This window comes from Vidua chalybeata, chromosome 2 (assembly GCF_026979565.1).
Source record: "Vidua chalybeata isolate OUT-0048 chromosome 2, bVidCha1 merged haplotype, whole genome shotgun sequence".
Lineage (NCBI taxonomy): Eukaryota > Metazoa > Chordata > Aves > Passeriformes > Viduidae > Vidua > Vidua chalybeata.
Window position 1 is genome coordinate 74,665,963 of NC_071531.1, and position 27,393 is coordinate 74,693,355.

At 47.2% G+C, this 27,393-nt stretch overlaps 1 protein-coding gene across 1 annotated transcript; it reads left to right on the forward strand.

Annotated features, from left to right (window-relative positions):
• Nucleotides 1-4,759: 4,759 nt before the first annotated feature.
• LOC128783646 (alpha-2-macroglobulin-like protein 1) lies at nt 4,760-26,563 on the forward strand. The gene is made up of 35 exons (XM_053934590.1): nt 4,760-4,810; nt 5,787-5,949; nt 6,310-6,362; nt 7,232-7,249; nt 7,771-7,930; nt 8,539-8,623; nt 9,439-9,553; nt 9,887-10,001; nt 10,401-10,510; nt 11,084-11,251; nt 11,566-11,796; nt 12,216-12,279; nt 13,027-13,172; nt 14,149-14,298; nt 14,636-14,752; nt 15,288-15,435; nt 15,865-15,976; nt 17,212-17,437; nt 17,941-18,067; nt 18,351-18,472; nt 18,953-19,007; nt 19,695-19,778; nt 20,170-20,346; nt 20,508-20,589; nt 20,921-21,077; nt 21,273-21,347; nt 22,478-22,640; nt 23,286-23,503; nt 23,686-23,901; nt 24,390-24,514; nt 24,878-24,968; nt 25,404-25,472; nt 25,693-25,795; nt 25,888-25,929; nt 26,298-26,563. The coding sequence occupies exons 1-34, from the start codon at nt 4,760-4,762 to the stop codon at nt 25,926-25,928; spliced, it is 4,137 nt and encodes a 1,378-aa protein (XP_053790565.1). The 3' UTR covers nt 25,929; nt 26,298-26,563.
• The last annotated feature ends 830 nt before the right edge of the window (nt 26,564-27,393 follow it).

Below are 27,393 nucleotides of genomic sequence, written 5' to 3' on the forward strand. Positions count from 1 at the left end.
GTTTTGTTAGGTTTTTCCACTGAGGAGTTCATTGGATGTAATCAAAGTTGCCAGTTAACTGAGAAAGTAAGTGGCTTGGTCAAAATTAAGAATCTAGCCTAAGACCTGACAAATGTTCCCACAAATACATTACAAGTAGTTAAATCTCCCACCATGGTTTTTCAAGGTGGAACTTGCTTTATGTAGGACCCCAAACCACTAGGGTCTGGTTTGGGTTTTGATTCTTTGTTATGACTAGAGATGATTCCTAAGCCACTGTATTAAGATCTGGAAATGTTGCGGGCTTGGCTGAGCCAATTTATCAATTTGTAAACAGTTTTCAACTTCTATGAGTGCTTATATACTTGATGGCCAGATTTGAATTAACAAGTCAGGATGTTGTGGTTAAGAGAAGTCACCGTGCCTGGAGTGCTGCTGAGATTTCCTCCCTTTGGTGGAGTAAGAGAGGTGAAGCAAGAGCCAGGGGTTTGGTGTTGGGCCAAGAAGGTTCAGAAGGGAATAGACTCTTTCAATGGCATGTGTGGATTTTCTGAGTGTTGGCTGGTGCTGTAGTTACTGCTCCTTTTTGTGAGAAGTATGCAAAGTTGCAGGTCTCAGGGTTCACATGTGTCCTTTGGAGAGAGATCCGTGCCTTGCCTGTGGTTTGAGCACCTTCTTATGACAGTTTCCAAAATTCTTTGGGCATAATTTTGAAAATTGCCCAAACTGAATTCCAACTCAAGAAATTAAAGCCTATAGTCTAAAAGCTGGGAAAAAAAAAAAAAAAAAAAAAAGATTTGCAGCTCTTTGAATGGTCTTACTATAGGGGCCAAGCATTGAGAAAGGCATAGAACAGTTTACACTATTTTGCCTTCAAGCTTTCTGACCCAGTCAGCTCCTGCTCCTCCTGCTGTGTTTGTCCAGGTGTGTTCTCAATTCCTTGCTTGGTTTTGGTGCAATGGACAAATCTGCTGTCAAGGCAGCAGAAAGAGGGTGCAGCAGTCTACCTTGCCATTGTGGAGAGATTCTTTAAAGGGATTCCATTATGTTATGGATGCTAGTCAGTTTGCAGAAACACTAAGGCCTGGCAGATTTTTATGAACCTTACATGAACTATGAAATATCCTTAATGTAAAAGTTTACTTCGCTATCAGAACACAGGGATAGCAAATCTCATTGTCTTTGAAAATGCTATACAGCAGTTATGGAGTGAGTATGTGTGTGTGTGTGTCTGTGTGTGTGTGTAAGGGGTGAGTTGGAAATGTCAGTGATTAGGAGCATGAAATTTGTGATTGGAAAGAAGGCAACAACAGAGGAGGCCCAAGGCCTGTATGATGTTGGTGATAAATTTCTAGAGGAGGATGAAGAGTGATTCAGTTGCTTTGATGAATTACTCTGCACTACAGGCTCTCCAACAGATAGGATTCTTCAAAGCAAGTGAGGACTTCCTCTCCTCTGCACAGTCTCCTATCAAAGTGTTCTGCAGACATCGGTACTTCTCTGGTACTCTTCTCATGCAGTTCATTGAAACCACTGCCTTTTAATTTTCTTCAAAGATATTAGAACATAGGAGTGATTTCCAAGGTCATTTTCCTCATTCTGAACCATGGGCAATGTTATCAATTTATCATATGTATGATCTTTACTAAGACTTCTTCCTTTTCAGTTTTTGATTCAGGTTTTAGCTGTGAAGAAGAGGTTTCTATATGGTTTTGCATTGCCAGTATGGACTATGTCCTGTGCTCCAGCTGAAGTGTGTTTTCAGGAGGAATAGATCCCTTACTCCCCATGGGAATCTTGGCCCAACACTTCTATCACAAAGGCCTTACTGGAGTCCGTTTAGAGAAAGAAAATTAAGAACTAGAAAGGCTGCATAGCCTTGCTTTGCTTTCTCTGTTGCAGGGACTTTGTCTGGGTTTGTGACACCTGTGCAGCTGTCAGTCACTGCCTTTGATGCAGATCCTTCAAATGTATGTTCATGTGACCAAAAGCCAGGTTTGCCAAAGCTAAACAAGGAATAGAGAGCACACCTGGGCAAACACGGTAGGAGGGCATGGTGGGACAGGGTCAGAGAGATCTCCCCAGTGCTGGCCCCAGTGGGTGCAGCTCCTGCCAGAAATCTGCCAGCATCTGGACCTCTCTGGCTGTGATTTGTGATAGATCTGGCTCATGCTTTTTATAGGAAAATCTGGTTTTAGACAAAAAATTTGTAGGTTTGCCTGGTAGACTCTTTTCTGTAGTGCTAAGCAATAGGAAAAGAGGCAATGGGCAGAAACTGATGCACAGGAAATTCCACATGAATATGAGGAAGAACTTCTTGATTGTGCAGGTGATCTGTGCACTGGAACAGATTCCCCAGAGAGGTTGTGGAGTTTCCCTCACTGGAGATATTTGAAAACTGACTGGATGACATCTTGTGCAATGTGCTCTGGGAGGAATCAGCTTTATTATGGAGGTTGGACCAGATGACCTACTCTGGTCCCTTCCAATCTGAACCATTCTGTGATTGCCATTCTGAGTAATGTGACCTCTTTCTTTGAGAAGGACACAAAGAGGCAAGAATGGAGAGAATGTGTTCATCAAAATAAAAAGTGTCTAGTCTCCCTTGCCAAGGAGCCTAACAGTGATTTAGACCAGCTCAGAGTTGACTTCTATCAGCCTCTGGCCAGTTATCTCAATCAACTGAACAGTGAGATGTTCACTTGAGACAAAGGCAATACTAGCTAACACTAACATCCTGTACATAATGTGCAGCCCTCATGATGTGTGCCAGTCTTCCCAACTCCACCTGGGAACAGACTATGGAGAGCCGTGGGAGCAGGGCTCCTGGGTTAGCTGAACATTTCTGTGCATCCTGCTGTTTTTGCCAGGTGAAGAGATCCCAACTGACTGCTTGAATAACATCATGTTGGGATGCAGGTATGGAAAGCTTAGGCTGCATTGGCACTATTAAACAGCACTGGGAAATATTTCCAGGCACAGAACTGTAGCTGTCTGTATTATTAGGACAGTCACCTGTACATCTCAACTCAGGCTAACTAATGCTGTCTCACACAAGACTCAGATGTAGTTTGTGGACTGCTCACAGCAGGCACTTTATGTGGTGACTGTGCTTTTCTGGAGGCCAAACTGGTTAACTAGGACAACTGACTACCCACTGTACAGGCTGCTTACAAAATGTTCCACATATTTAATCTGTGAGTTTTAACCCAACCCCCAGGTTCAAAAGCAGAACCAAAAGGATGCATCCCTGGATGCCAGACCTTTCAGGCCCAGAATAATGAAGAACTGGAAGCCATTCCTGAGGCCCCCTCCTTGCAGATGGTGCCATGACTAGTGGGTGTTGCAGGGCACTGGTGGAAGCCTCTGTGGGCCAGTATTTATTTCCATTTTCCTTGTGGTGTGCAGGGAAGGGAAAGGCAAAGTCATCAGCTCATTAGCAGTTGCTGGCTGGTGGCAGTACTGCTGCAGCGCTTCCTTACACACATGGAAGGATTCGCTCCATTCTCAAGCCAGACAGCCTGAGGAGATCCACACCCCCCAATGTGATCCAGAGCTCCTGAGCTCCGTCCCAGATGAGGACACCACCATGTGCAGGGGGCAGCTCTTGCTGCAGGCTGCACAGCAGCAATCCATCTCCAGCTGAAACAAAGGGATGCAAGTGACAAGTGATCAGGACCTGGCCTGGGTCACTGATCAGCAAAGTTCTCACTGTTTTTTGCCGTGAGAGGTCCATTTGGTCAGGTGTCTCCATGGCAGCCTTGCAGGAGGGGATGTTCTGAACTGGTGGCTGGCAGCCAAAGTGGCTGCTATTGGCTAAGGGGCACTTGGCACAGTACACTTAGCCTTACAGCTGCTGTGTGGAACCTCGGGAGAGAGGGAGAGGTTGGGAGAGGCTGGCTCCTCCCCACATCCCACCTCTTCATTTAGACTGTGCTAGAAAGAAATTACCTCCCCTATAAACAGCCTCAGAGATTTCAGAGGAAGAGAGCCATTTGAGACTGGGCAGGAAGAACTCCCAGGATGAGGATAGCCATCCTCCTGAGCCTTCTGTTCCATGCTGCAGCTGCTTCTCACCAACTGTGAGTGATGCTGAACTTCTGTTTCAGTCTCTTTAATCAGTCTAGCTAGATGGACCACATCCCTGCCATCAGCTCTCATGCTTCCTGCTCTATCAGGTCACCCCAAGGAGTAGCTGAGTCATACACCTTGCCTCCCATGCCTTAGTTTGACTCCTGCAGGTCAATACAAGCCAGCTTTTTGGGGGTCTTCCAGGTCAGACCTGAGGCCCAGAGATGTTTGCTCTGCACTTGCAATGCCAGGTCAAATCATTGGCGTCTAGACTGCGAGGTTATGAAACCACTTCTTCTGAAGACTGCATGGGATGTTTTTGGAGAGCTCAAGAAATTACTGGAATAAGGGGTTCAAAAAAGTTTATAGGGCTATACTTAAGCTAATCAAGCAGAAACCATTTCTCAAGTTTCAGTGAAGCAACAACTTTGCTGGGCTCACTGTTGCTTTTGAATGTTGATGGAAGCCATGGCACATTGCTGGGGGATTCTGCAGTAGTGGGCCACAGCAGGGCAGCTTTCTTATACCTCTTGAGACCTCAAACTGATGCCACCTCTGCTGTCCTCCCCACCACAGACATTACCTGGTGGTGATCCCTGCAGCTCTCCGGTACCCATCCACCCAGGTTGCCTGCCTCCATATCACCTGTCATGAAGCAAAAATTCAAGTGAATCTGGCCTTGGAGCGCTCTGCAGGACGGGAGCTCTTAATGCAAGAAACCATCCAGAAAAAGAAGACTTTCCTGTGCACTAAATTCTGGGTGAGCCACCCTAGGCAAACGCCATCACTGATTTTCCTTTCAGGAAAATGCTTGTGTTACTCCTTAGTCAGGGGTGACATGGGTGGGGTCTACTTTGTCTTGGTGAGAGCCTTTCAGGAAGGGGAATGGGTGATGTCCAGGGATGCACAGCCCAACACAGTCTGTTGGTTAGCACTGAATTTCCTTTCTGAATCTAATTTTGAAATTAAATTTACGTTCGTTAAAATCTGCCAGAGTTCTGGATACCACCTATGTCCTCATCCATTACAGACCAGATGAAGCAGCTTTAGCTCTTTCTGAAGGACTTGTGCAGGTTCACAGCTAAAGCTCAGGGAAATGGTGTCTTGCAGGACATACTGCAGTTTCTCTAGTACTTGAAGTCAGGCAGCAACTCAGCTCTTGGGAGCTACTAAAGACTAGTTGGATGGAAATGAATATGCTCGTCTTTCTTAACAGCATCTTAGAGGTTATTTATTGCTGGTGAGAACTTAGCAAAGATCTGGGATAAGGCAGACATGTCTAAGCAATATCCCTTCTGTTATACTGCATATTCTGTGCTGAGGCTGCTGGGGTCTTTGGCATCCAGAGTCTTTCTGGTTGTGTTTTCTACTTTGGATTTCTTGCTTGTAAGTGCTGGGTAGTTCTGAAAGCCTAGCGTTTGAGGCTGCGGAACTGCTTGATCTCTCTCTTTTGATTCTCTGCTACCATCTCTCACCTTTCTGTCATCTGCCCATCTTCCTGAGCAAGTCTGAAGACTCAAAAGTGTCAGGTGCTTGCTTGTCACCAGTGGGAAAAAGGGCAGATTCCATGGCATGCAGGGCCTCCTGCTGTTCATGTAGGACTGTTTGAGATCTGAACGTGATCTGGTTTCAGAGTTTGTTGCTGATTGTTCCTTCCTGGCACAGTGGGAGGGAAACAGTTAGTTGTTCCATTTTACTCTCAGATTACCTGGGGCCTGTGTGCTCTGTCTGTACAGGTTGCCCCTCCAGCTGATGGCACAGAGGAAGTTGCCACTGTAAAACTGACCATCACAGGAGACAGGGTCAATGTTGAGGAGCAGAAAAAGGTCCTGATCTGCAAGGCCAGGAATGGCACCATCATCCAAACAGACAAGCCCATCTATGAACCAGGGCAGACAGGTGAGATGCAAATGGGAGCAGTTGAGGGTCCCAGGCTTTTTTGCTGGTTGCACCACATGGAAAGACTGTGATGCCCTGCAATGTATGGACAGCTCTAGCAGAAGGCTTTGAGATCACATCTTTTGCTGCGTGGTGTTTTCAGTGTTTGTACTGTCTGGCTTGTGATGACTGTGGAGTTGCAGAAGGCAGTAGCTAATGATAACCATGCCCATGGTACCTTACATTTGGGAATATTCATGTCAAACGTTACCACAAGTGTGTCTAGAATGGAGACAGGAGCTGGGGAAGCACATGGAACTGCAGTCTGTAGGGAAAAAAACTGAGATCTGATAATATATTCCCTGATTTCCTTGTCTTCAGTGAAATTTCGCATTGTGACTCTGGATGAGGAATTCCTTGCACTCAACGATTCGGTAAGCAAGTCCTGGGGGCTGTGGAAGAGGCTGCCTTGTACCATGCATGGATCCTACCTCTTTTCCACCCTGCCCATCTACCAAAGCTCCAACTTTTCCATGTTCACCCCTGGCAGGTCTTATGAGTATGCAGAGGGCAATAGTAACTGCCAGGAAGATGGCAGAGGTGGGCATGTCTCTTGCTCATCTTGGTAGAATAGTCATGCAGCTGCAAGTATGGGACGTATTGATTCCTGATGTGATGGTGTTACAGGGGGAGTGAATAGATTGTAAATTAGGTTTTCCTTCTTGTGGGGAAGGGTGCTTTTAATCTGCACCCTACAAGCTGGAATTTGGGAAATGCTGCTTAGACATTAGGACAAACTTTTTGATTGCAACAATGTGGAAATGTGTCCAGAAAAGGCATTTTCATCATTGGAGATGTTCAGTACCCACCTGGAGAAGCCTGTGAGCAATCTGCTCAGGAAGACATGTTTCAGCAGGATGTTGGATTAGGTGGCCTCCAGAGGGTCTTTCCAAATTATGTGATCCTATACCTCTGTAACCCTCTTAAGACCACACCTGAACAAGAGCTAGGCTTGTTTGGGTACTGACTTCTGAGTTTTTCTGTCAGGAGGTTATTAGCAAGTGCTGTGTGACGTCCAGATTGGTTTTTCCTTTCCCTTTCTTCAGACCTTACTGTAATGAACCCACTGGTATTTCTACTTTTTGGTGGCATTTGTTTTACTTAGTATTTTTGTCAGTGCTCTTTAGTTTCCAAATCACCAGTTGCACATCCTTCAGAGAGGGCTCTGAGTCTGAAGTACCTTGTGTATGGTGCTGGCATGTGTTTCTCTCTTCTAATGTTTTTTGTATTTTTTCCTCCCCAGATTTCCCTGTTTCTCCTGGTGAGTGATGCTGAAATCTCATGTTAAAGTAATGGTGATGGCAGTCATTTCCCTGTGCTGTACATACTCAGTTTCTGGTAGATTTTACAGATCTCTGAGTAGAATAGTAGAGCTTCTTTTTTGTTTTTGTGGTTTTTGTTGTTGTTGTATGTTAAATTTTAAACTAACATACTTCTTTTAGCTTCTTTTTTATGTGCTTCTTTGAGGTTATGCTCCCAGGCACTTCAGTAGAAATCTGTTGTTCTAGACTTGCAAACTTAGATGCTTATGAAAGAAAGTTAGAACTGTGAATAATCTTTGCTTAAAATCAGAGTTTAAATAAGTGTAGAAGGAGGCTCAGATGCTGGGAGCAGAACCTGAGCATTATCATGTCTTCAAAATTTCCTGATCACTCTATGCCAAACCTCATTTCCTTAGCTATAGAACTTGGTAGTCTACAATACTGAAATCCTGAAGCTCGGTTTCTATGGGATGTGGATCAGTGAGATGCTGGAACAGCTCCTTCTTTCTTGTGGGTGCAGGACCCTAAGAACAACCAGATAGAGCAGTGGCAGAACGTGGTCCCTCGTGATGGCATTGCAGACCTGTCTTTCCAGCTGAGTGATGAGCCCCTGCTGGGAACATACGTCATCAATGTCACCAGCGCCAGAGCCTACGGCAGCTTCTCCGTTAAGGAGCGCGGTATGAGCACGTGGGGGTTTGTCTGAGCTGCTGACAGGACCTTGCACTCCTGGTCCAGGAAGCAGGGTGTTTATTCCTCAATAACCATCCTAGGAGCAAATGGGAAAAGTGGTAGCGTCTGTCACAGAAAAGAGTCTGAGCTGAGGCTCAGGAGAGGAGACCTCTTCGTGACCTTGGCTTAGCGTGTGGGAGGAGTGCTGTGCGTGGCCCCAGACCTTTGACACAGCTGATTCCTATGGATCTCGGAGTCAGATAAAACAAGGCAATTTAGGATGGACTTTTCCAGAGAATATGAAGTCCAATGGCCTCTCACTTCACTTTCATTCCCTAATCAACTCTATTGGGAGGCCAGCCTTCTCTCAGTGAAAATAGCTGTCAGAAGTACCAGGGACATGGGCATGTTCGGTTTTACTTTGGGAAGGAGCAAATCATCCAGGGCCTACACACAAATCTGTTAAAGATACATGGAAAATCTTTCCTTTCCACTTCTCATCACCTTCCTTCTCAGTTTCCTTCCCTTATTCCACCATTGTCTGCCTTTATGTTAATTCCTTATGAAGGCTGTCCCTGGCCTGTGTTTCCTACAGTTCTCTGGTTTTGCCTTCCAGTGCTGCCAAAATTTGAAGTGATCTTTGAGGCGCCAAATCAGATTTATGCACTAGAGACCACCTTCCCGCTCCGGGTATGTGGCAGGTGAGGATTCTGACTGGAGAGATGGCCCTGTGCTCATTTCTGGCCTGATGTGCACAAGCTGGATAGGTAACCATGAGGAGCTAAAGGGCAAGTCTACTACACTTCAGTTACAGGAAGCCAGAATCTTCCATGGCAGCTGTTTGCACCCTGAGGCAACACAAAACATTCCTGTAACTATCATTCAGATACTCTAATGCCTCTTTTCTAAAACCACTTCACAAATCTCCACGCACAAAACCTGAGGGAACAGCCTACCCTTTGACAAGCAACTGTTTGTGGGACTGGTCATGGCAGATATGTGGTGTTCATCTCCCTGCTGAACAAACTCATGGGAAATGATGGGAAGCTTTTCCAGATTATGCTCAAATGGAAACTAGAGGGAGGTGAAAAGGAATTTCCCCAGGTGTGATCCAAGGACAATGCTACAGTTAGCCCCATATAAAGGTGATTTTTAAATAGAAGGCACTTTCTTAATCACCCATGTTTCTGCTCATAAGATGATGAATGCCTTCAGCACATCCTGGGGTTGTTGCAGGTGATGCTGATATATAGCGCAGTCAGTACCTACAACACTCTAGTTACCAAAAATAATTTTGTTTGGTGCTAATAATATCATAATGTGATCTCCCAACACTGCACAGCCCTGGCCTGGCCCTACTTGCTGGGTCAGGACTCCTGGGCCTGCTGTATGGTGGCCACTCTTGTGCTGTATTGTAAATATCCGGCAGTGAGTGATCTCTGGGGCTATGCAAAGCAAGCCATATGTTCTCCCACTGTGTGTGACTGTCTCTTCCCTTCCCTGCTCCCCCAAACAGATACACTCGTGGGAAAAGCATCCAGGGGATGGTTCATGTGAGCATTTGTCAGAAGATAGCCCCGTTCCTGCCCAGTGCTTCCAAACCGGATCTCTGCTACAAATTCAGCAACCAGGTGGGATGCTTAGGAAGAGCTGAGCCATATTCAGAGGCATTTGTGCTCAGCCTCAGGGTAACACAAGGCTGCTGGGTCCTTTAGCTGAAGTAACAGCAATGTTAACCCATTGTTTTGGCTGCTTGGCTACTGCTACCTGTGCTGCCTCTCAGCAGCTGTGCCTGATGATTGTGACTGAGCCTCATCATGTGCCTGCTCCATATCCTGGGCTGCAATGCCAAAAGGAAAAGCACCCTGAGGGCAGGGGTTTCGTGCTGCTGCTCCTCTGACACTTCCGTAACTTCTAATCCAAGTGCCTCGCTCAGACCTTGTTTCTGCTCTCTGTACTTTCAGACAGATGAGGCAGGTTGCTTCTTCACCAATGTGAGCCTGTCCTCCTTCAGCCGAGACTTTCGGTACTATCGGGACAGCATAGTTGCAGAGGCCTCGCTGGTGGAGGATGCCACAGGTAACTCTGGAATTTCTGGTGCCTGGGAGGAGGAAGGTGAAGGTGTGCTAATCTGACCAAAAGCACCAGAGACTTTCAGGCTAGCAAGGCATCTGAGCCTTCTGAGCCCATTGGGGACTGCTATGTAACCTCACAGATAGAGCCAGCAGCTCTTGATGGTGTGACACACTCACTCCGAGTGTGGTGTCAGGTGGTGAGGCTCTCTAAAAGCTAGAAGTTAAATGGGAGAAAGATCAGATACCCAGAATCTTGGGCAGATCACCATTGGGATGTGAAATATGTGTGCAGCTGAATATGTCCATCCATATTACCAGTGGGTCACTCTGCAGGGAAATTGCTGAGGAGTGCTTGGCTTTCTTGCTCCCTCTCTCATATTTCTGTCTTGTTGCTTTCATTCAGAGATACAGGTCAATGCTTCCCACAAATTACTTATCTCCAGGATTGGCGGGATGGTATTGTTTGATGATGTGAATTCTTACTACCACACTGGACAGATGTACAGAGGAAAGGTAATTCCCAGTTTCGCTTCTTTCTGAGCAGTTTTTCACAGTAACCTTTACTTACTGACTTTTCTGACTCCATCTCTAGCCAGGGGCTTGGGAGGGCAGACATGAGTCCCAGAGACAAAACTCTGGAATTGTCCAGTGTCAGAATAACACCCAAGACCGCCATTTACCAAATTACCCATGAGGGGGAGCAGCTATGGGCTTGAATATGTGGGATGCAAACACAAACATTTGGAATTTCAGCAGCCAGGAAGTCTTCTGCTGTGAAGGAGTGGAGAGCATTGGAGGTTGGACAAGATGACCCATTTCTGGTGGGTCAGAAGGGTTGGAAGGGTGATCCCTTTCTGGTTTGAAGGGTCATCCCTTCCAACCTTACCCATTCTGTGATTCTGTGAATGAACATGGTAGTGCAAGTGGTAATATGACAGGAGCAGTGGCAGTGTTGATAAAATTATTAGTGACTGAAAGAGTGATCTTGCTGTCTTTGGAAACACTGCTCCTGACTTGGGGAAACCAGAGATTCTGTCTGCTAATTAGATTCTTCTGCACTTCTCTTGCTCCCCATGATATTTTCAGATTAAAGTAATTGATTACCAAGGCAAAGCACTGAAGAACAAAGAAGTCCTCCTTGTAGTAAACTGCGCTGAGCAGCAATTTAGGCAGAAGTACATCACTGGGGATTCTGGAACAGCTGTATTTAGCCTGGACACCTCTGCCTGGAACAGCACCTTGGCCTCCCTGGAGGTAAGTGAGGAAGGGTGTGTCTTGTGGCAGGGGTATCTGTGCATGTCAGAGCTATTTACTGCCCCACAGACATTTTCCTTGTTCCTTCCTGCAGGAGAGTAACTCAAACCTGAAACACCTTAGCATGTTCTAGATCTTGGCTGAGATCTTGGCTCTCCCTCTGAGAGCTTATTCTTCAGGTCCTGGTTGCTTTCCTCAAAAATTCTCCACAGAGAGACATGTCATTGGTGTTGCTCAGATCATCATGCAAAGGTGATTTGCAGCTGACTTGTTTCACTAGAGAAATGAACTGGTTTGGTTTTTTGTCTCACCAGGCAAGTGTCCTGCATCAAGATTCAGACAGAGAGCCTGGGACAGTTGACTTGAGTTACCAGCGAGCCTCTTATTCCATACATCCATTCTACAGCAACAGCAGGAGCTTCCTCTCTATCATCCGTGTGCCAGAGACAATGCCCTGTGGTAAAACGCAATCTGTCCACGTGGACTTCAGAATTTATGAGGAAGACCTGGAACACGGGCCCAAGCGTGTCATCTTCTCCTACTTTGTGAGTTTCTGGGGAATCACTAGTGGGTGACAGCTGAAGGCCCAAGATCAGCATCTCTTAGAGGTTCAAGCCTGGTATTTGATAGTCTTGGCTTAGGCCAGGACAGGGAGTTCCTTCAGTCAGCATGGAACTGGATCCTGGTTTTGATTCTGGTACTGCAGTAACAAATAGCAACAAAGACAGAACCTTTCTTTTAGGCTCTGCACAGGTGCGGGGCAGGTATTTGCCTTACCTGTCCTCTCCCACATCACTTCATCCCTGAGCTCTCCTTTCTAGCTTACTAGAGAGCAAATAAAGGTAATATTCCTCCCCCAACCGCCATTTAATCTCCCAATTTAATTTCAGGGTTACTTTGATCTTTTTAGTGATCTCAAAGGCTATGGGACTATGTGAGCATTCCTTTCTGTGTTCTTTTTTAGGTCACAGGGAAAAGAGGGATAGTCCATGCAGGTCAGCAGACTGTTTGGGTTGGGCTGCCAAGAAGTAAGTGCACTCCCCAGTGTCATGTCTAGCAAGCACTCAGTGGTCTGTGGCATCCACTCTTATTTGGATAAGTGGTGTAAGCCTCCTGCAATGCAGGGGTGGCTCACCACTCGTGTGCTGCATCAGAGCACTGTGCCTTTCCAGATTTCATGTTCCCTTTGCCCTCCTGCTTTGTACCAAGAGAAGAATACTCAGCATTTCTCAGCCCATGGGCTTATCCTCTCTTATCATCAAGTCTCCTTTTGCTGCTGCTCCTGCAAGCAGCACGAAACTGTAGCTTTACCCTCCATAGCAACTGTGCCTACAAATAATCTGGGTCATTAGGATGCCACAGTTTATAATTTTGATGACTGTTGACCCACTGTTGACTATTTCTCCAGCTCTTGTTTTTTAAAACCCAAATTATAAATATTTTGGGACAAGGTTGCTGCTTCGTTGGTGATGGGATAGGAGATGTTGGGTGAGAGGAGGCTTTGAAAGATATCTGAGGCTCTTACTCTCTGTGGAGACAAGCCTGAACTCCAAAGTGTCCCCAAGACAATAAACAGAAAAATCTTTTGCTGGTCTTGAATACCGGATCCAGAGATGTGCTGATTGTTTCAGCAGTCTCCAGAAATCTCTTTGGTCTTGAAAAACTTCAGTAAAGGAGGAAAGGATTTAAGCAGGTACATGCAGAATGGCAAAGCTGATCAGACTCTGTTTTCACTACCAATCTACTTCCTCTTATTCCCTCTCTTCTCCACCTAGTGCTGGAAGGCTCCTTCTCCATCCCTCTTACATTCAGCTTGACCTACGCCCCAGCTCCAAGACTTCTTGTTTATGTCATCTTCCCTAATGGAAAAATCATTGCTGATTCTGCCATCTTCAGTGTCTCCACATGTTTCAGAAACAAGGTAGGGTTTGTGTCTGAGGCTATGACTAAATGTGTGAGCAGGGACGTGTCTGCTGCAATGAAAGGAGAGCTGTGTTGCTGTGTGTGGCTGATCCTGTGTGTGATGCTGTCACACGAACTGCAGTTTGTGATTGGTGAGGTGTGCTGTGATGTTTGCAGAAAGTGTGTGCTCAGCATTGTGGGGGCTGCTGCAATGCTTGGGAAAGGCAGAGAGTTGCTGTCTGTCTCCATAGGCAACTTCAGCTTGGTGGGATCATAGATAATCCAGCCCAGCACAGGTCATTTGTGTGGTTCTCAGGAGAGCTCAGGGCTGCTCTGCTGCTGCAGCAGACAATTAGAATTGCTAGTATGTGGTATTGGGATGACATCTGAAAGTGAATGATGGAAGAAGTGGATTTTACTGGCCATCCAGACAGGTCTGAGTGCATCTGGCCATTGTGACATCCTTGGGAATCTGCTTTCTTGGCTGTGTTTTGCACTCCAAAGGTGAATTTCTGAGAGGGCATTACTCCTGCTCCACAGCTCCACAGCTGTTTGTCTGCCATAGACAGTCAGATTCAATCAAGAACAGCAGGCGTTTCAGGAAATGGAGGCCAATCCCACAAAGAGCCTGGAGATAAGGACTAGGCTTATTTTTGATCTGGGGCCCCAGAAGATGGTGATTTTTAACAGACAGCTGTGAGGTGTGTGACCAGGGCTGGCTGGTTTGCTGGGTAAAGAAGAGAGAACTGTGCTCTGACAAGGAAATGTCTCCATGTGCACGCTGATGGCTCCCCCTCCGGCATTTTTCCTGTTAGAACCTCAGTGTGGTGTTTTTTAAATACCTTCTGGGAGTTCTTGGGAGGTTCCTTGGCTCTCTGTCCAAGGCAGGTCGTTGGAAACTCTCTTCATTATCAGTCCCTTCCCTGTTTGGGAAGTGGTAGGGTGGCCACCCTTAGCAATGTCACTCAGGCATTGCCTGCATTCTTCCCATCCAGGTGGAGCTGAACTTCTCAACGCCAGAGACTCTTCCTGGCTCACAGGTTGGCCTCCGCCTGCAGGCAGCTCCTGGCTCCACATGTGCCGTCTGGGCTGCGGATCCAAGTGCCTTTTGGATGAAGCCAGGAAAAGAACTGAGCAGCCACTCGGTGAGTGAGCCTGCTCTGACTTTTTCCCTTCCCTCCTGACACCAGGCGGGAGGGAGGCCACCTGTGCAGAACTTAACTCCAGGAAACTGGAGGGATCAGCAGTGCTCCAGTGTGGATGGGTAGGGATTAGGGATTAAGGAAGAGGTCGAGCATCACTCAGTGATAAAACAGCTTCTGTGCTGGCACTATCAGAGGAGAGCTTAGGAAGAGTGACAGCTTTCTGGCATGCGTTCATACACAGTAGCCAGAAGCAACTCAAACAGGCCTTGGATGTGCAAGAGGAAGGGAATGCCAGGTTTAATGTGCACTGATTTTTTTTTCCCTCTTGCTTTCTCAGATCTATGGGCTGTTCCCATCTGTTTATAACTTCAGGTATCCTCACCAAGTGTCTGAAGATGATCGTTCATGTGGGTTCCCAAATTCTGATGAGCCTGATGTGTTTACGGCATTCAGGGTAAAAATGGTTGATTTGGTGGGTTGAGATCATTCATGAACTGAGGGAAATGTGGCCCCTGACTTTACCAATATCCAAGGGATGATGCTGCAGACAGGGCAGTGAACAGGTGCAGTTTAGGCCCTTGTAACTCACTTGTTATTTGAATAGGTGACTTGAAATGTATAAGGAAAAATCATTGTGTGGTTGCCACACTTGGGTTGTGTGACTCAGGATGCCAAGGATTATTCATTACTTTAATTGGATTTCACACAATTTGTTTAATCTTCATAGCATGAGCAATTGCACCCTGCAGGCAGAGAAGGCTTAGTACCCAAATGACCATATGTTTGAAAATAAATAAATTTGGCTGACTCAGGCCAGATGAATTACCTTAGAAGACCTTATTTGCCAATTGCTGGGAATCTGAATTATTCCTTCTTAAAATGAAGCAAGAGAATACAGAGGACAGCCAAGCCCCACTGCATGAAGGGACAGGAAAGCACAAGGGCAGAGAGGAGAGGACAATCTTCTGGTGATTAATTTTTTCCTACAGGAAATGGGGTTGAAAATTATGTCCAACACCAATATCAAGAAACCCAGAGTATGTCCAACCACTCCACTGACAACTATGCTGCAGGAAAGAGGAATGTCTATTTCCAGGCCCATGTTGACATTTGCCCAGCCCCATAAAGTGTATAACAGTAAGCATTTGACAGCAGTTTCTTCTTACATGGGAGGCTTAGTCTTTCATGTGAAAGCAGTCCTGGGTTAGAGCCAAGAGGCAGCACTTACTGTAAGTGCAAATGAAGGAGAAAGAGGGTTTCCTGTCCCTAAACCTGCTGTGCTATGTGAGGGCTGTTAGTGGGATGTATGGATCCCAGGTTTTATCTGTGGAGTGAGGGAAATGTTGCCTGTCCCATGGTGCCTCCACATGCAAGTAAAGCCCAAAGCACCTCTGGCATTTGAAATGAGGCAAGGGATTTCAAAATTTGGGACATCACATTTTGTTCTGTTTCCGTGCTTCCCAAGAGCTGACTGCCTTTGCTGCAGCCTGTGTGCTGGAGCTCCTCTTCTCTTAACCAGGACCTGAGGACCCTGTGGTGACTATAGGTTTTTGTTGTTTCCAACAGAGCATCTGACATCAACCTATCAGCCCACTATGTTTCCACCTTTTTATGCAGCTGAGGAGAAAGCACACAAGCACTTTCACCAAACCTGGTTGTGGGATTTGTATTCTGTGGGGTGAGTAAACTGAGCAGTCGGGGTTTAGTCTGGGTCATTTTCTGTGGCTGGGAGTGGCAGCAGATGCAGCTGAGTTTAGATCATAGGCAGCTGTGCAAGACACTTAAGGACATGCATCATGGGGCTCATACCTGTATGCTGTTCATTGTTGGAGCTGGTGTGTTCATTAAATGCATTTTCCTCTACTAGAACTGCTGGTCATCCGTGAGAGGTGGCTGGCATAGGAAGAAAGAAAAGCACGAGAAGCAGCAAACCAGCTTAGTTTACTGCCTATGCTCTGCTTTTGGTAGTCCTGTGAGCCTGCATTTCCCAAAATGTGCTTGCAGATGTATCCTGGTATCCAGGGGAGCTGATGTCCATAGAAGTCCTTCACAGGACTGAAAATTGTGTCCTGTGAGAAAGGCTCAGTGTGTACACAGGGTCTGCTGAGAGAGCTTTTGGGGATTTTTCATCTGAGACTTCAAGATTTTTCTGTGTGTTCTCTGAAGACTGAAATATGCTCAGGCCAGATCCTGAGCATATTTCCCACCAACATCTGCCCTCTCTTACCTCCACTGTCCTTACAGATACATCCACTCCTTCACCCCTAGCAGCAGGTGTTTTTGTACACCAACCTGATCTGAGCCACCAAAACTTTCTGTGTTGTGTGTGTTGCCTTCCTGTACATGCATGGTGAAATAAGCCAAATAATACTAGTACCTTTAGCTATATCTGCTTTTTGTGTTGGCTGTGGTGGCAGCCGCAGAACAGTCTACTCCTCTCAGAAGTTGTGACGTGTGCACAGGACAAGTCTCTGCCCTGCCCTCATGTTGGGCTTTAAGCTGGCAATGTTTCACAGGACAGAGAATGGCTGGATCAACCTCATCTGCTAAGCCCTACTGCTGCTGATCCTGTTGCTCTGTTGGTTTCTGGTTTCTGGTTTCCTATTTCTAGGCCAAGGAAAATAAGACTGCTGACATCTGTAAGCCATTTTTAGATGTGTAAAGGTGAAGTGCTGTCTGTGATTGATGGCATCTTGCAGCCATGTAACCCACTGACCCAAGTGTTCTGTTGATATAAGAACCTGAGGTGGGGTCCCCACTTTTACAAGAACTTGCTTGTAACCCTGCAATGCTGCAAGTTCAGCAGGTGTTGGACTGAGGTGATGGGGTGCTCTGCAGAGAAGAACACAGAGCAGGTCACCTGGTGTGGCATCATTCATTTAAATGCTTCTGTTGCTGTCCACTTCTCTCCAGCCCCAGTGGGAACAAGAGTATCACTGTCACTGTGCCTGACACCATCACAGAATGGAAAGCAGGAATGTTCTGCACAGGACGGAACGGCTTTGGGTTTGCTCCAGCCTCTCAGTTGATTGTTTCCAAGCCCTTTCTTGTAGAGCTGCCACTGCCATCTTCTGTGGTCCAGGGTGAGACCTTCAACTTGAAGGCCACAGTCTTCAACAACCTGCAGCAATGCATGAGGGTAAGCGAGACCTGATAGCCTCTGCAAGGAAAGTGGGACATGGCTGACACCTGTGGCCTGTGATCATAGAATCATAGGGGAAGGGACCTTAAAGATCATCCAGTTCCAAATCCCCTTTGAGAAAGCATGGCAATTCAGTGACCTTCCCTCTGACTGGAAAAGGGAAAACATTAACTCCACTTTTAAAAAGAAAAATAAGGAAGTGCTCTTGACATGCTTGAGAGTTGGGCCTGTGCAAAGCCCATGAAGTTCAGCAAGGCCAAGTGCAAGGTCCTGCACGTGGGCTGGGGCAATCCCAAGCACAGACACAGACACACTTATTGCCCTTGATAACCCTGGCCAGGTTTGCCAGGACTTTAGCTTTCCCAGCCTGATCCCTGGCTAATCAAACAATCTGTGTATATTCCTCTCAGGCTTCACCCCTACTTCCACCCTCTGTAGGCTTCCTTTTTGTGTTGTTGGTGTTTATTTATTGCCACCTGCCATCCCTTCTGCCCCTTCAGATCCAAGTGACCCTGGAGGAGTCTGCACACTTCCAGCTGAAGCCATGCAAAGACTGTGTCTACAGCCGCTGCTTGTGTGCTGGGGAAGCCAAGACCTTTCAGTGGAGTGTCACAGCTGAGCAGCTGGGTGAGAAGCACAGGGAGGTGGGGTGGTGGAATTGGGAAGGGCTGGGACCAAGGTGGAGGCGTTTTGTAAGAGCTGACATAGAGTGAGGAGCTGATTGCTCTGTTATCCAGAGTACTCTGCACTTATCCTGTGGTCATGGTTACTCACAAGCCTGTGCTCGGAGGTACAGAAACATTCAGGGCTCTGATCAAACTTTTTGTTATTAGCAGGTGATGTCTATTGTATTAACAGGAAGTGTTTCCTCAGAAAGTGTCTGATGCACCTAAATGTGTGTTATTTGCAGGGCTCGTGAACATCACCCTCAGCACAGAGGCTGTGGACTCCAAAGAGCTCTGTGGTGAGGAGATACCATTTGTCCCAAAACAAGGACAGAAAGACGCGATCACCAAACTCATTCAAGTCCGGGTCAGTCAAGCTGTTCTGTTACCTAAGCCTCAAAGTAGGCTTTGTACAATTCCCAGATTTTGTGTGTGTTAATTTTGGGAGTTACCCCTTGCTATTCAAAATGTGCAATTATTCTCAGGGCCTGAGCTGGGTTCAGCCATGAGGGCTAATGGATGTAGAAGGTAAAGGGATGTCCTCCACTTCATACCATGGGAAACTTTAAACACTCTTTTATGTCCTTGCCTCTTGAGTTCTCTGCTGAATCTTACAGCACCATTTTCACAGATATTCAGAATTTAGGATATTCTGAAAATGCATGCTGGTTTCTGACCTGAAGTGAAAATGGTTGAAAGTAGTTTGTATTTTTCTGTGATAATGATGATACTGCAGCTGACTGTCCACCCTGAACCAGGATTCTGAACATACCTTCTTCTAATCCACTTGTAATCCCGTTTCTCCCCTGAGTGCTCATTAAAATGCTACTTTTATGTGCTCCAACAGCCAGAGGGAGTGTTGGTAGAAAAGGCTCACAGCTCCATCCTGTGTCCCGAAAAAGGTAGATAGATTGTTTTCTTTCACCCTGTTCAACCCCCTCTTCCTGCCTAACCACCTTCTGGCTAATTCCACTTGTTGAACAATTTTCTCTGTCTGCATGATGAAGCTACAGAAGTGTGCTCTAATTGTGGTGCCAGCTAGGGCTTTCTCCTAGGCAGGGATATGGGGAGGTCTGCTCTTTAACCATCAACATCCTGGGACTGGTGTGACAGCTTGAGGCCTTTTTCACCCGTGGAAATAAAACCACACTATTGAACATGGTGAGGCTGGAGGACATGTCTTAGGATTTCTGTTCCTGTCTTGAATTTTATGGTGTATGATGGGGCCATCAGCTGATTTTGAGAGCATGAGGAGCATTGAGAAAACAAGCCTGCAATTGAAATCTTAAATGAGATGGAGTAACATCTGTGGAGAAAAATAGGTGACTTTGACCCCTGAGGGTTTCCAGGAGAAAATCCTCTCAACCTCTTTATAAAGAGGGGTGTTAGGACAGCACAGTTACCATGAGGTGGATGGAGGAAATTAAGGGTGGAATGGGACGTGGATTTTTGAAGTGATTTACAGCCTCTGTGACAGGAAAATGGGAAGTTATCAGGACAGCCTTGAATATTTCTGGGGATTTTGTAGGCTTTTTTCATCAGAATATCTTTCTTTTTGTTCTCCCCACACCTTACCTGACTGGTGTCAGGGAATCCAGCAGAGGAGTCTGTGTCCCTGGTGTTGCCTCTAAATGTGGTTGAAGGTTCAGTCAGAGCCACCGTCTCAGTAACTGGTAAGGAGCTAAGCTATGGTAGTACCTTTGCACATCCCATAACTCTGAGTTTACCCCTAGGAAAGCCCAAATTCCCCCCCACACCACTTCTGAGGTTTCCAAGGCTCCGCTGCTATCTTCTCATGTGTGTGGCTGTGTTTCCTGATTCCTGACAACCTAAAACATGCAGCAAGGGAGACAGTGCTGTGTTAATGAGCTTCCCTGCCAGGATGGGAATGTGTACAGCTCATATGAGGAGCACAGTGGAACTGAAAAGGTGGCTGGACAGAGGTGTCCCCACACTGCTGTGCTGAGCCTACCTTGCTTGGTGCACTGCTGGGAATGGTCATAGGTAGGAGGAGGTGAATCTTACTGCCCAGGAGGTGGTCAGGGTGCTTATGTTTTGTCTCAGGGGACCTCATGGGGATGGCACTGCAGAACCTGGATCACCTGGTGCAGCTGCCCCACGGCTGTGGGGAGCAGAACATGGTGCTGTTTGCCCCCGTTGTCTATGTGCTGCAGTACCTGGAGAAGACGAGGCAGCTGAGCCCTGAGATCAAGGACAGGGCAACAGGATTCCTGCGCAATGGTGAGTACAACAGACCCACCTTGTCCCTCTGCCTTCCCCTGTGTCCAACAGTCCCAGGTTCCTACTCCCCTTCCACCTGGAGCACTCAACCATCCCATCCCCGCACAGCGATTTCATTGCAAATACCACTGTGAGCACTCATGTCCTATCCTGCTTCCCAGGGTACCAGATACAGCTGCAGTATCAGCACCCTGATGGCTCCTACAGTGAATTTGGTACCAAGGATGAGTATGGTAATACTTGGTAAGCCCTGGGCTCTCTCCCTGCTGTCTACCTGCTCTCTGACAGCCAGGAGGTGGGCAGCTTTCTGCTTCCAGCATGGAACCCTTGCTGTCCTATTGTGCCCTTTGTGGACTAGGGCACCCCAATCCCGGGGATGAACTGATCCTGAACCAGCACATTAGAAATAGCGCAATAGGTAAAGAGAGATCCACCAGTTTCAAACTCCCCTATTTTTTCCTCAACTTCTGCTTAGATTCTTTCTTTCCACTCATTCTTCCTGGTCTTTGATGCACTCCACCTCTCTCTGATTCTCTCTTCCTTTTTTCATGCCTTTTTTTCTGTTCTTAATCAGGCTGACTGCATTTGTGGTTAAATGCTTTGTCCAAGCCAAGCCATACATTTACCTGGACAACCAGATTATCCAAGCTGCTCTCACTTGGCTGGAATTCCATCAGCTTCCCAGTGGTTGCTTCAAAAACGTGGGACAACTTTTCCACACATTCATGAAGGTAGGCCAGTGCACCTTGAAGGACAGCACCAAGCAGTTCTTGCCAAGTGTGCTGGTAATTGTTTAAATTCACTTGCCTGTGTTGTAGTGCTTTCTTGAGAGGGAGCAAGACAGGGATAGGTGAGACCTCTCCTGAAAAGCTCCAGTATTTGCCTATTACTTTTCCCAGCTTTTTGGATGTCTATGCTTTTTTTAGGGAGGTGTAGATGGGGAAGTCCCCTTGGCTGCCTACATCACTGCTGCATACTTGGAGGCAGGAGCAACACCAGAGGTAAATACTGGGAATCTTTGCCATGCTTTTGCCTTAAGATCTGAATCTTAATGAGCTTAGTGGTAACTTGAGGCAGGCAACAGAGTGCCTTGGAGGGACTTGTGGGCAAAGTAATTGAGTGAGTGAGGAAGATTTTACAGCTTTTCAGGAAAAACTCTCTCTTTGAGAAGGACATCCCTGTCAGGAAGAAGGTGAGGTTAAAATACTGGAAACCACTGGCTAGATACCACGTTGGCCATCTCCCAGGAATGAGCTGTTCATTCCTGCTCCCTCCACCTGCCATCCCCTTGCTGGTCCTACCCAGCTGAAGGCTGATCCTGAGGTGGGTGGATCTGCTCCCACAGTCAAGTAAACAGACATAATGTAACTCCTAATAGGGTTTAGCTTCACAAATAAAGCAGAAGTCTGGGAGAGGAGTGCAGTAGGGCAGCTGGAACTGCATTCTTAAGTAATGACAAACAAGAGGGAGCTCTTACAAGTGCTAAGGATTGTAGCTAGTTACTAGGCTATGGTACAGGCAAATAAAAAAACAATTAACTTGATGGAGAAACACAGTTGTAGACATTGAGGAGTGAAGTTCTCTGGAAATCAGAAAAGTAAGTGAAAAAGCAATGTTTTTCAGTGGAAGGGAAAGCAGTGGGCTTAGGGGAAAAAGAAAGCAAAACAGATGGAAATTGCCTTCTGGCAATATACATCCTTCAGGTCATCCTTTTTCACCATAATGCAATTGTTCATTGTGAAGATGAATTAAACACAGCCGCCCTGCTCAGCAGGCTATGTGTGCTCATTAGCAGTTGTGTGGTTTTGCTGTTGCTGTGTTTGGACTGAGAAAGTAAGACATGGTGGTGTTATTCCCTCAGGAAAGGTGTTTATTTCATTGAGAGAGCACTGCTGAAGCCCAAAACCAGCTCAGGGGAGAGGTCTGTCAAGCACTTTCCATCAAGGGCTGAAGACACTGCTACTGCTGATAGAGAGTGCAGGTCCAGGCACAGAGTCACCTGAGTGAATGAACGAGTGGGGTGCTTTCTGTGTTGGCACAGAAACATGTGCATGCTTCTGCTTGTGTCCCAGGGTCTGCCTGGCTGCCAGGGGTTTGCGTGTGACCAGTGGCATGTCCCTCTCTCCTGCAGAGCACGGTGGTGCGCAGGGCTCTGGGCTGCATCGCTCCTGCCCTCCCCAAGGCTGCCAGCACTTACACCCAGGCCCTGCTGGCCTACACCTTTGCCCTGGCTAAAGACTCTCAGCGCACACAAGAGCTCCTCGATGTGCTTGGCCGAAAGGCGATCAGAGCAGGTATGGGGGCCTCGGTGCCAGGGGAACATCAGACAAGGGACAGGTGACCTTTCTGAGCCCTTGGTAAGGTGCAGCCTGGGAGGACCACAGCCTCACCCTCTAGGCCCTTCACTAGGAGAGTTTTTAGACATCCACTGAACAAGCTCATGGCGTGTGCTGCTGACACTATGGTGTGGGCGCTGATTTCCTTCAGATCTGTTGTCCTTTTCTGGTGCCTGAAGTGGAGGTTGGGGTTTAGGAGACTTGGGCATTCTTGTGCAGGACTGCAAAATGCCAGAGAGGAAAGCAAGCTGCCCCATGTCTTGTTAGTCCCTGACTCTCAGGGCTGGCCAGTGGGCAGCTGGCTGGTATCAGGTAGTTAGTGGACCTAGCAAACAAGGCAATACAGAATTTGGACAACTGGGAGGTAATGCATATGCAGATTATTGGCATATTAGTTTTTATATGTCACCTTGGTGTGGAATAGAGAATTTTAGGTATTGCAAAATACATTGATTTTCAGCTGCCCTGATGATGTGATGACCCAACCAAAAGGTGTTTACCCAATGGTCTCTGCAGACACAAGCCACTGGGTCTAGGAAGCTAGGCCACAGGAGTTCTTCCCTGACATCCCTCAAGATTCCCTCTACTACCTTCCTTTTCCAGATGGGCAGATCCACTGGAGTCAGACGTCTTCCAAGCCCAGAACCAGTACCAGCCCTTGGTCACAACCAGTGTCTGTGGATGTGGAGCTGACAGCCTACGTCCTCCTGGCCCTGCTCTCCAAGCCAAATGTCACAGAGTCTGACCTTACCATGGCCTCTGGCATTGTGGCCTGGCTCACCAGGCAGCAGAATGCCTATGGAGGCTTTGCCTCAACACAGGTAACTCATGGCCAGGGAAGGGGATGTTTCTTGAGAAAGAACCTCTGCAAGATATGCACACCATGTATGCAAGTGTAAATACTTTGGGCAAAGGAGCCCTTGGATGTGGAGCTCCTCAGGATGCTGCTTTCAAGTGTCTCTGGATATCAGAGATACAAATGTAATTGTGTTTTCCTTTGCAGGACACAGTAGTGGCTTTGCAGGCATTGGCTAAGTATGCAGCACTGACACACAGCACACAGGGGGATGCAGAGGTGAGGGTGAGGTCCCATGGAGGCTTTGGGAAGAAGTTCCAAGTCTCCTACCAGAACCGGCTGCTGGTGCAGGAGGCGGCACTGACAGAGGTCCCGGGCAAGTTCTTGGTGCAGGCCCATGGCAGCTGTTGTGTCTTTACTCGGGTAGGTTCCCACAGACCCTGCTGTGACCACCCTCATCTCCTCATCTTGTCAAAACCAAAACTCTGCTGCACCTCTGTGGAAGGAAATGTGCAATTGACTGTGCTTTAATCCCAGCTTGGTGCCAATGCAATAAACCTGTGTGTGGGAGGAAACAGACAGAACCTTCCCAAATAGGACCATGGTGCTTCCACGGCTCTCAAGAGTACTGGAAGATGAAAATGTTTTATAGTGGTCCCACTGCTGTGTGTCTGACTTGCACAGTCTCAGCTGAAAGTCTGAGAAGGAGCCCATGGAAGGTTTCCAAGCTGAGTGACCTTTATTTTGGGTACTGGGACGAGTGTGCTTACTGCATATCATTTATCCATTCACTGTCTGGGGTCCAATCTTGAGGAGTCAAGTAGCCACTGGGAAAAAAAAAAAAAAGGTGTCATAGATGATATCAAGCTAATTATCAATGTCTTAGTCTGTCTTTTTGTCTCTCCCTGCAGATGGTGCTGAGGTACAACACGCCCTCCCCACAAGACTCAACATCCTTTGCCTTGCAAGTGAAAACTGAGCCAGTCAATTGCACCAAGGACAATACACGCTCTGTTACTGTCCATGTTGATGTCAGGTGACTCTAAAAATCTTGTCCCACTTGAGAAGGAAAGCTGGGCATGGCTGGAGAGCTGAGGGGTGCTTCTTGGCTGCAGCGGAGGCACCAGGCAGTTTCAGCAGGAGGGCCAGATGGAGAGCCTTGGCTCTTGCTGGAGAGAGGTGTGCAGCGGTCAGCTCAGACTGGGGACGCTCAGAGCAGTGCAGCCATCCTCTGCACCCTGTGAGAGGAAGCAGTGACTGCCTTGGCCCCAGCCCTGGCTGGGCTGCCTGGCTCAGGGCACTGTACACAGGGACTGGTGGTAAAGGGAAGGGAAAGGTGGGAGAGATTCTCTTTTTAATGTTCTCCCCCAGAGACTCTCTTTTTAATCTTCTCCCCCAGGTACAATGGGAAGAAATCCACTTCCAACATGGTGATTCTGGAGGTGTCCTTACTGACTGGATTTGCCCTGGCTCCAGAATCCGGGGTGTCTGTAAGAAATGTGGAATCAGGGTGGGGATGTGGCGTCAGTGGGACCATCTGTGCCCAAGGAGAGGAGAAGGTTGTATAGGAAGGTGTTGCCTGTCTCTTCCTTGAGCAATCTCACCATCCCTTCCCCTCTGCCACACAACAAACTTGAACACATACTGTTGGCAGTTTCTTTGAGTCTTGAGGATGGTAATACTTCTGACCCAATCAGCTTAGCATACCCCTGTCAGCTAAGTACCCTAGGCTCTTGTCCTTGGGGTTTGCAGGAGCAGAATGGCCCTGCAGGGAAATCAGCCTGAAGAGATAAGAGTCCAAACTACATTTAGAAGTGAGTGACTGAGAATCTGCCAACTCTAACTTAGATAAACCTTGTTGGGATGTCTTCCGATTTCCTTTCAAAAGACAAAACTAAATTGCTTCTTCCTCTCTTCTGCCCTAGCTGCAGCATGGACACTTAGTGAGAAGAACTGAGAAAACACAAGGAGGTGTTGCCATCTACTTGGACAAGGTAACGTCTGTGCTGTTAGAGAAGCTGCAGGAGCAAAGGGCACTGCCAGATTTGTTGGGAGAATCCAGGACTGGGGCTAGCAGATCAGGATACTCAAGATTCATCTTGAAGTCCAGTGTTTGAGTCTACAGAGTTGTTATTGTCAGTTAGTAGGATCAAATTCAGGTGAGGAATAAAAAAAACTGCTCGTAAGTGAACTGCCATTTATTTTCTTCCCCAGCTGAGCCATATCTCTGACACATATGTCCTGCATCTGGAGCAGGAGATTGAGGTGACCAACCTGAAGCCAGGCCATGTCAGGGTCTATGATTACTACAACCCAGGTCAGTGTGGAACCATGGGGTGCCAGGGCTGCCTGGGTGTTTGCACTGGGCTCTGTGCAAGGATAACTTTGATCTCTCCTGTTCTGTTGTAGAGGAGCAGGCCCTGGCTGACTATAATGTCTTCTGCATCTGAGGTAGGTGCAAATCCCCTCCTCAGCCCCCTGTACTGACCTTCCTCTGCACCCCATCCACTTCCCTGTGTTCCACTGGAGCCCTGTGTATCTCTGATTCAGCATGTTCCCTTCATCTAGGACTGTACCTGAAACTCCCTAAGCAGAATTCATGGTACTAGTTTCAGCTTATTATATTTGGGTATGGTGAGTTTATCTTTCTGGGGAGGGACTGAAGTAAAACAAAGATAGTGGATCAAACAAAAAAAAACTTTCCTTTAGAATCCTTAGTGAGAGCCTGTGCTCCTTAGCTGTTAGCATCCCAAAGTTAATAATTTGGGTCATATTATTTGCTCTCTGGGTTACTCTCTCTTCTGCTCTCATTTCTCTAGGGACTTGGACTGCTTCCTTACTGTCCACTGCTTCAGCTCATGGGGATCCCACTAGTGCAAGATGCCTTAGGACAGTGGGGCTGCTGCATTATTGTTCCTGGTATAATGAGACACCTGGAAAGTCACATCTCAGGCTTGGGATTTTGGTGCTGGGACACATCTCAGGTTGGATTTCAGGACTAGCTCCAGCCTAACCTATGCTGCTTATCCTGACAGCCATTACCTGGTGAATTTTTTGGGGTGTCTGATTAATTCTGATTGTTTTAATCTGGGGATTTTCTTGCTTGCAAAAAGAATGAAAATAAAATACAAATCACAAATCTGGCTACTGTGGTGTGTGTTTGGACTCTGTGGCAGTGTTTACCTGGGAAGAGTGAGCGGAAGCAAACTCCGTATGTCAGCCGTGTCACTGGCATTCATTTCCTCCAGCAGTGTTGTGCAGCCATCAGTAAGGGGTGAGGACTCCTAGTCCTGCATGCAGACTGATCCCACTGGGCATCATCTACTGCACACAGATGTAGCTGAGCCATTAGGTCTTGGCTGCTGGTGCACTTTATGCACTTTATGGTGGATGTAAATGTACCCTGCTGTGTATCTCACAGACTGACTCTGTCCTTCTGGCACAGAAAGCAGAAAGGGAGTGGTTTTAGTTTCTGTACCTCCTGTGGAGCTGGATCTTGTGCAGGACAAGTTAAACGTGAGTTGTCAGGAACGGGTGGTGCCCTGGGGTTGAACCCCCTGCTAATGAGCGAGGAAAGCGAGCAGGGTCTTTGCTGCTCCACAAGGAGCTGGACAGGCAATTCAACAGCCAAACAGCATGTGAAAATTCAACATCTATCACCGCTTTTTAAAATCAAATCTCACAATTTAAGTGCTGGTGATCATGGATCTTTTAGGTTGACAGTGACAAGTCTCTGCATAAACAGGTAGGTCTCCACAGACCCTCCCTAGAGCTGGCTGTAAGAGTGTGATAGCTAAGTGCAAAGACAGGCTTAAGAGTGGAAGGCCTGGAAGACAGGTGAGGGTTGAGGGTCAGGATTTGGTTATAGCCCTGAAAACTCTCCTTACCCTGCAGCAAGGCTGGGATTTGTGGTGG

What these genes read in the sequence shown, in the direction of transcription:
- LOC128783646 (XM_053934590.1), top strand. Translation starts at nt 4,760, where the DNA reads ATGCAAGAAACCATCCAGAAAAAGAAGACTTTCCTGTGCACTAAATTC. An exon ending in GTGTCATCTTCTCCTACTTT is followed by an intron (nt 11,797 to 12,215) that starts GTGAGTTTCTGG and finishes GTTCTTTTTTAG; the next exon opens with GTCACAGGGAAAAGAGGGAT. An exon ending in GCCCCATAAAGTGTATAACA is followed by an intron (nt 15,436 to 15,864) that starts GTAAGCATTTGA and finishes TGTTTCCAACAG; the next exon opens with AGCATCTGACATCAACCTAT.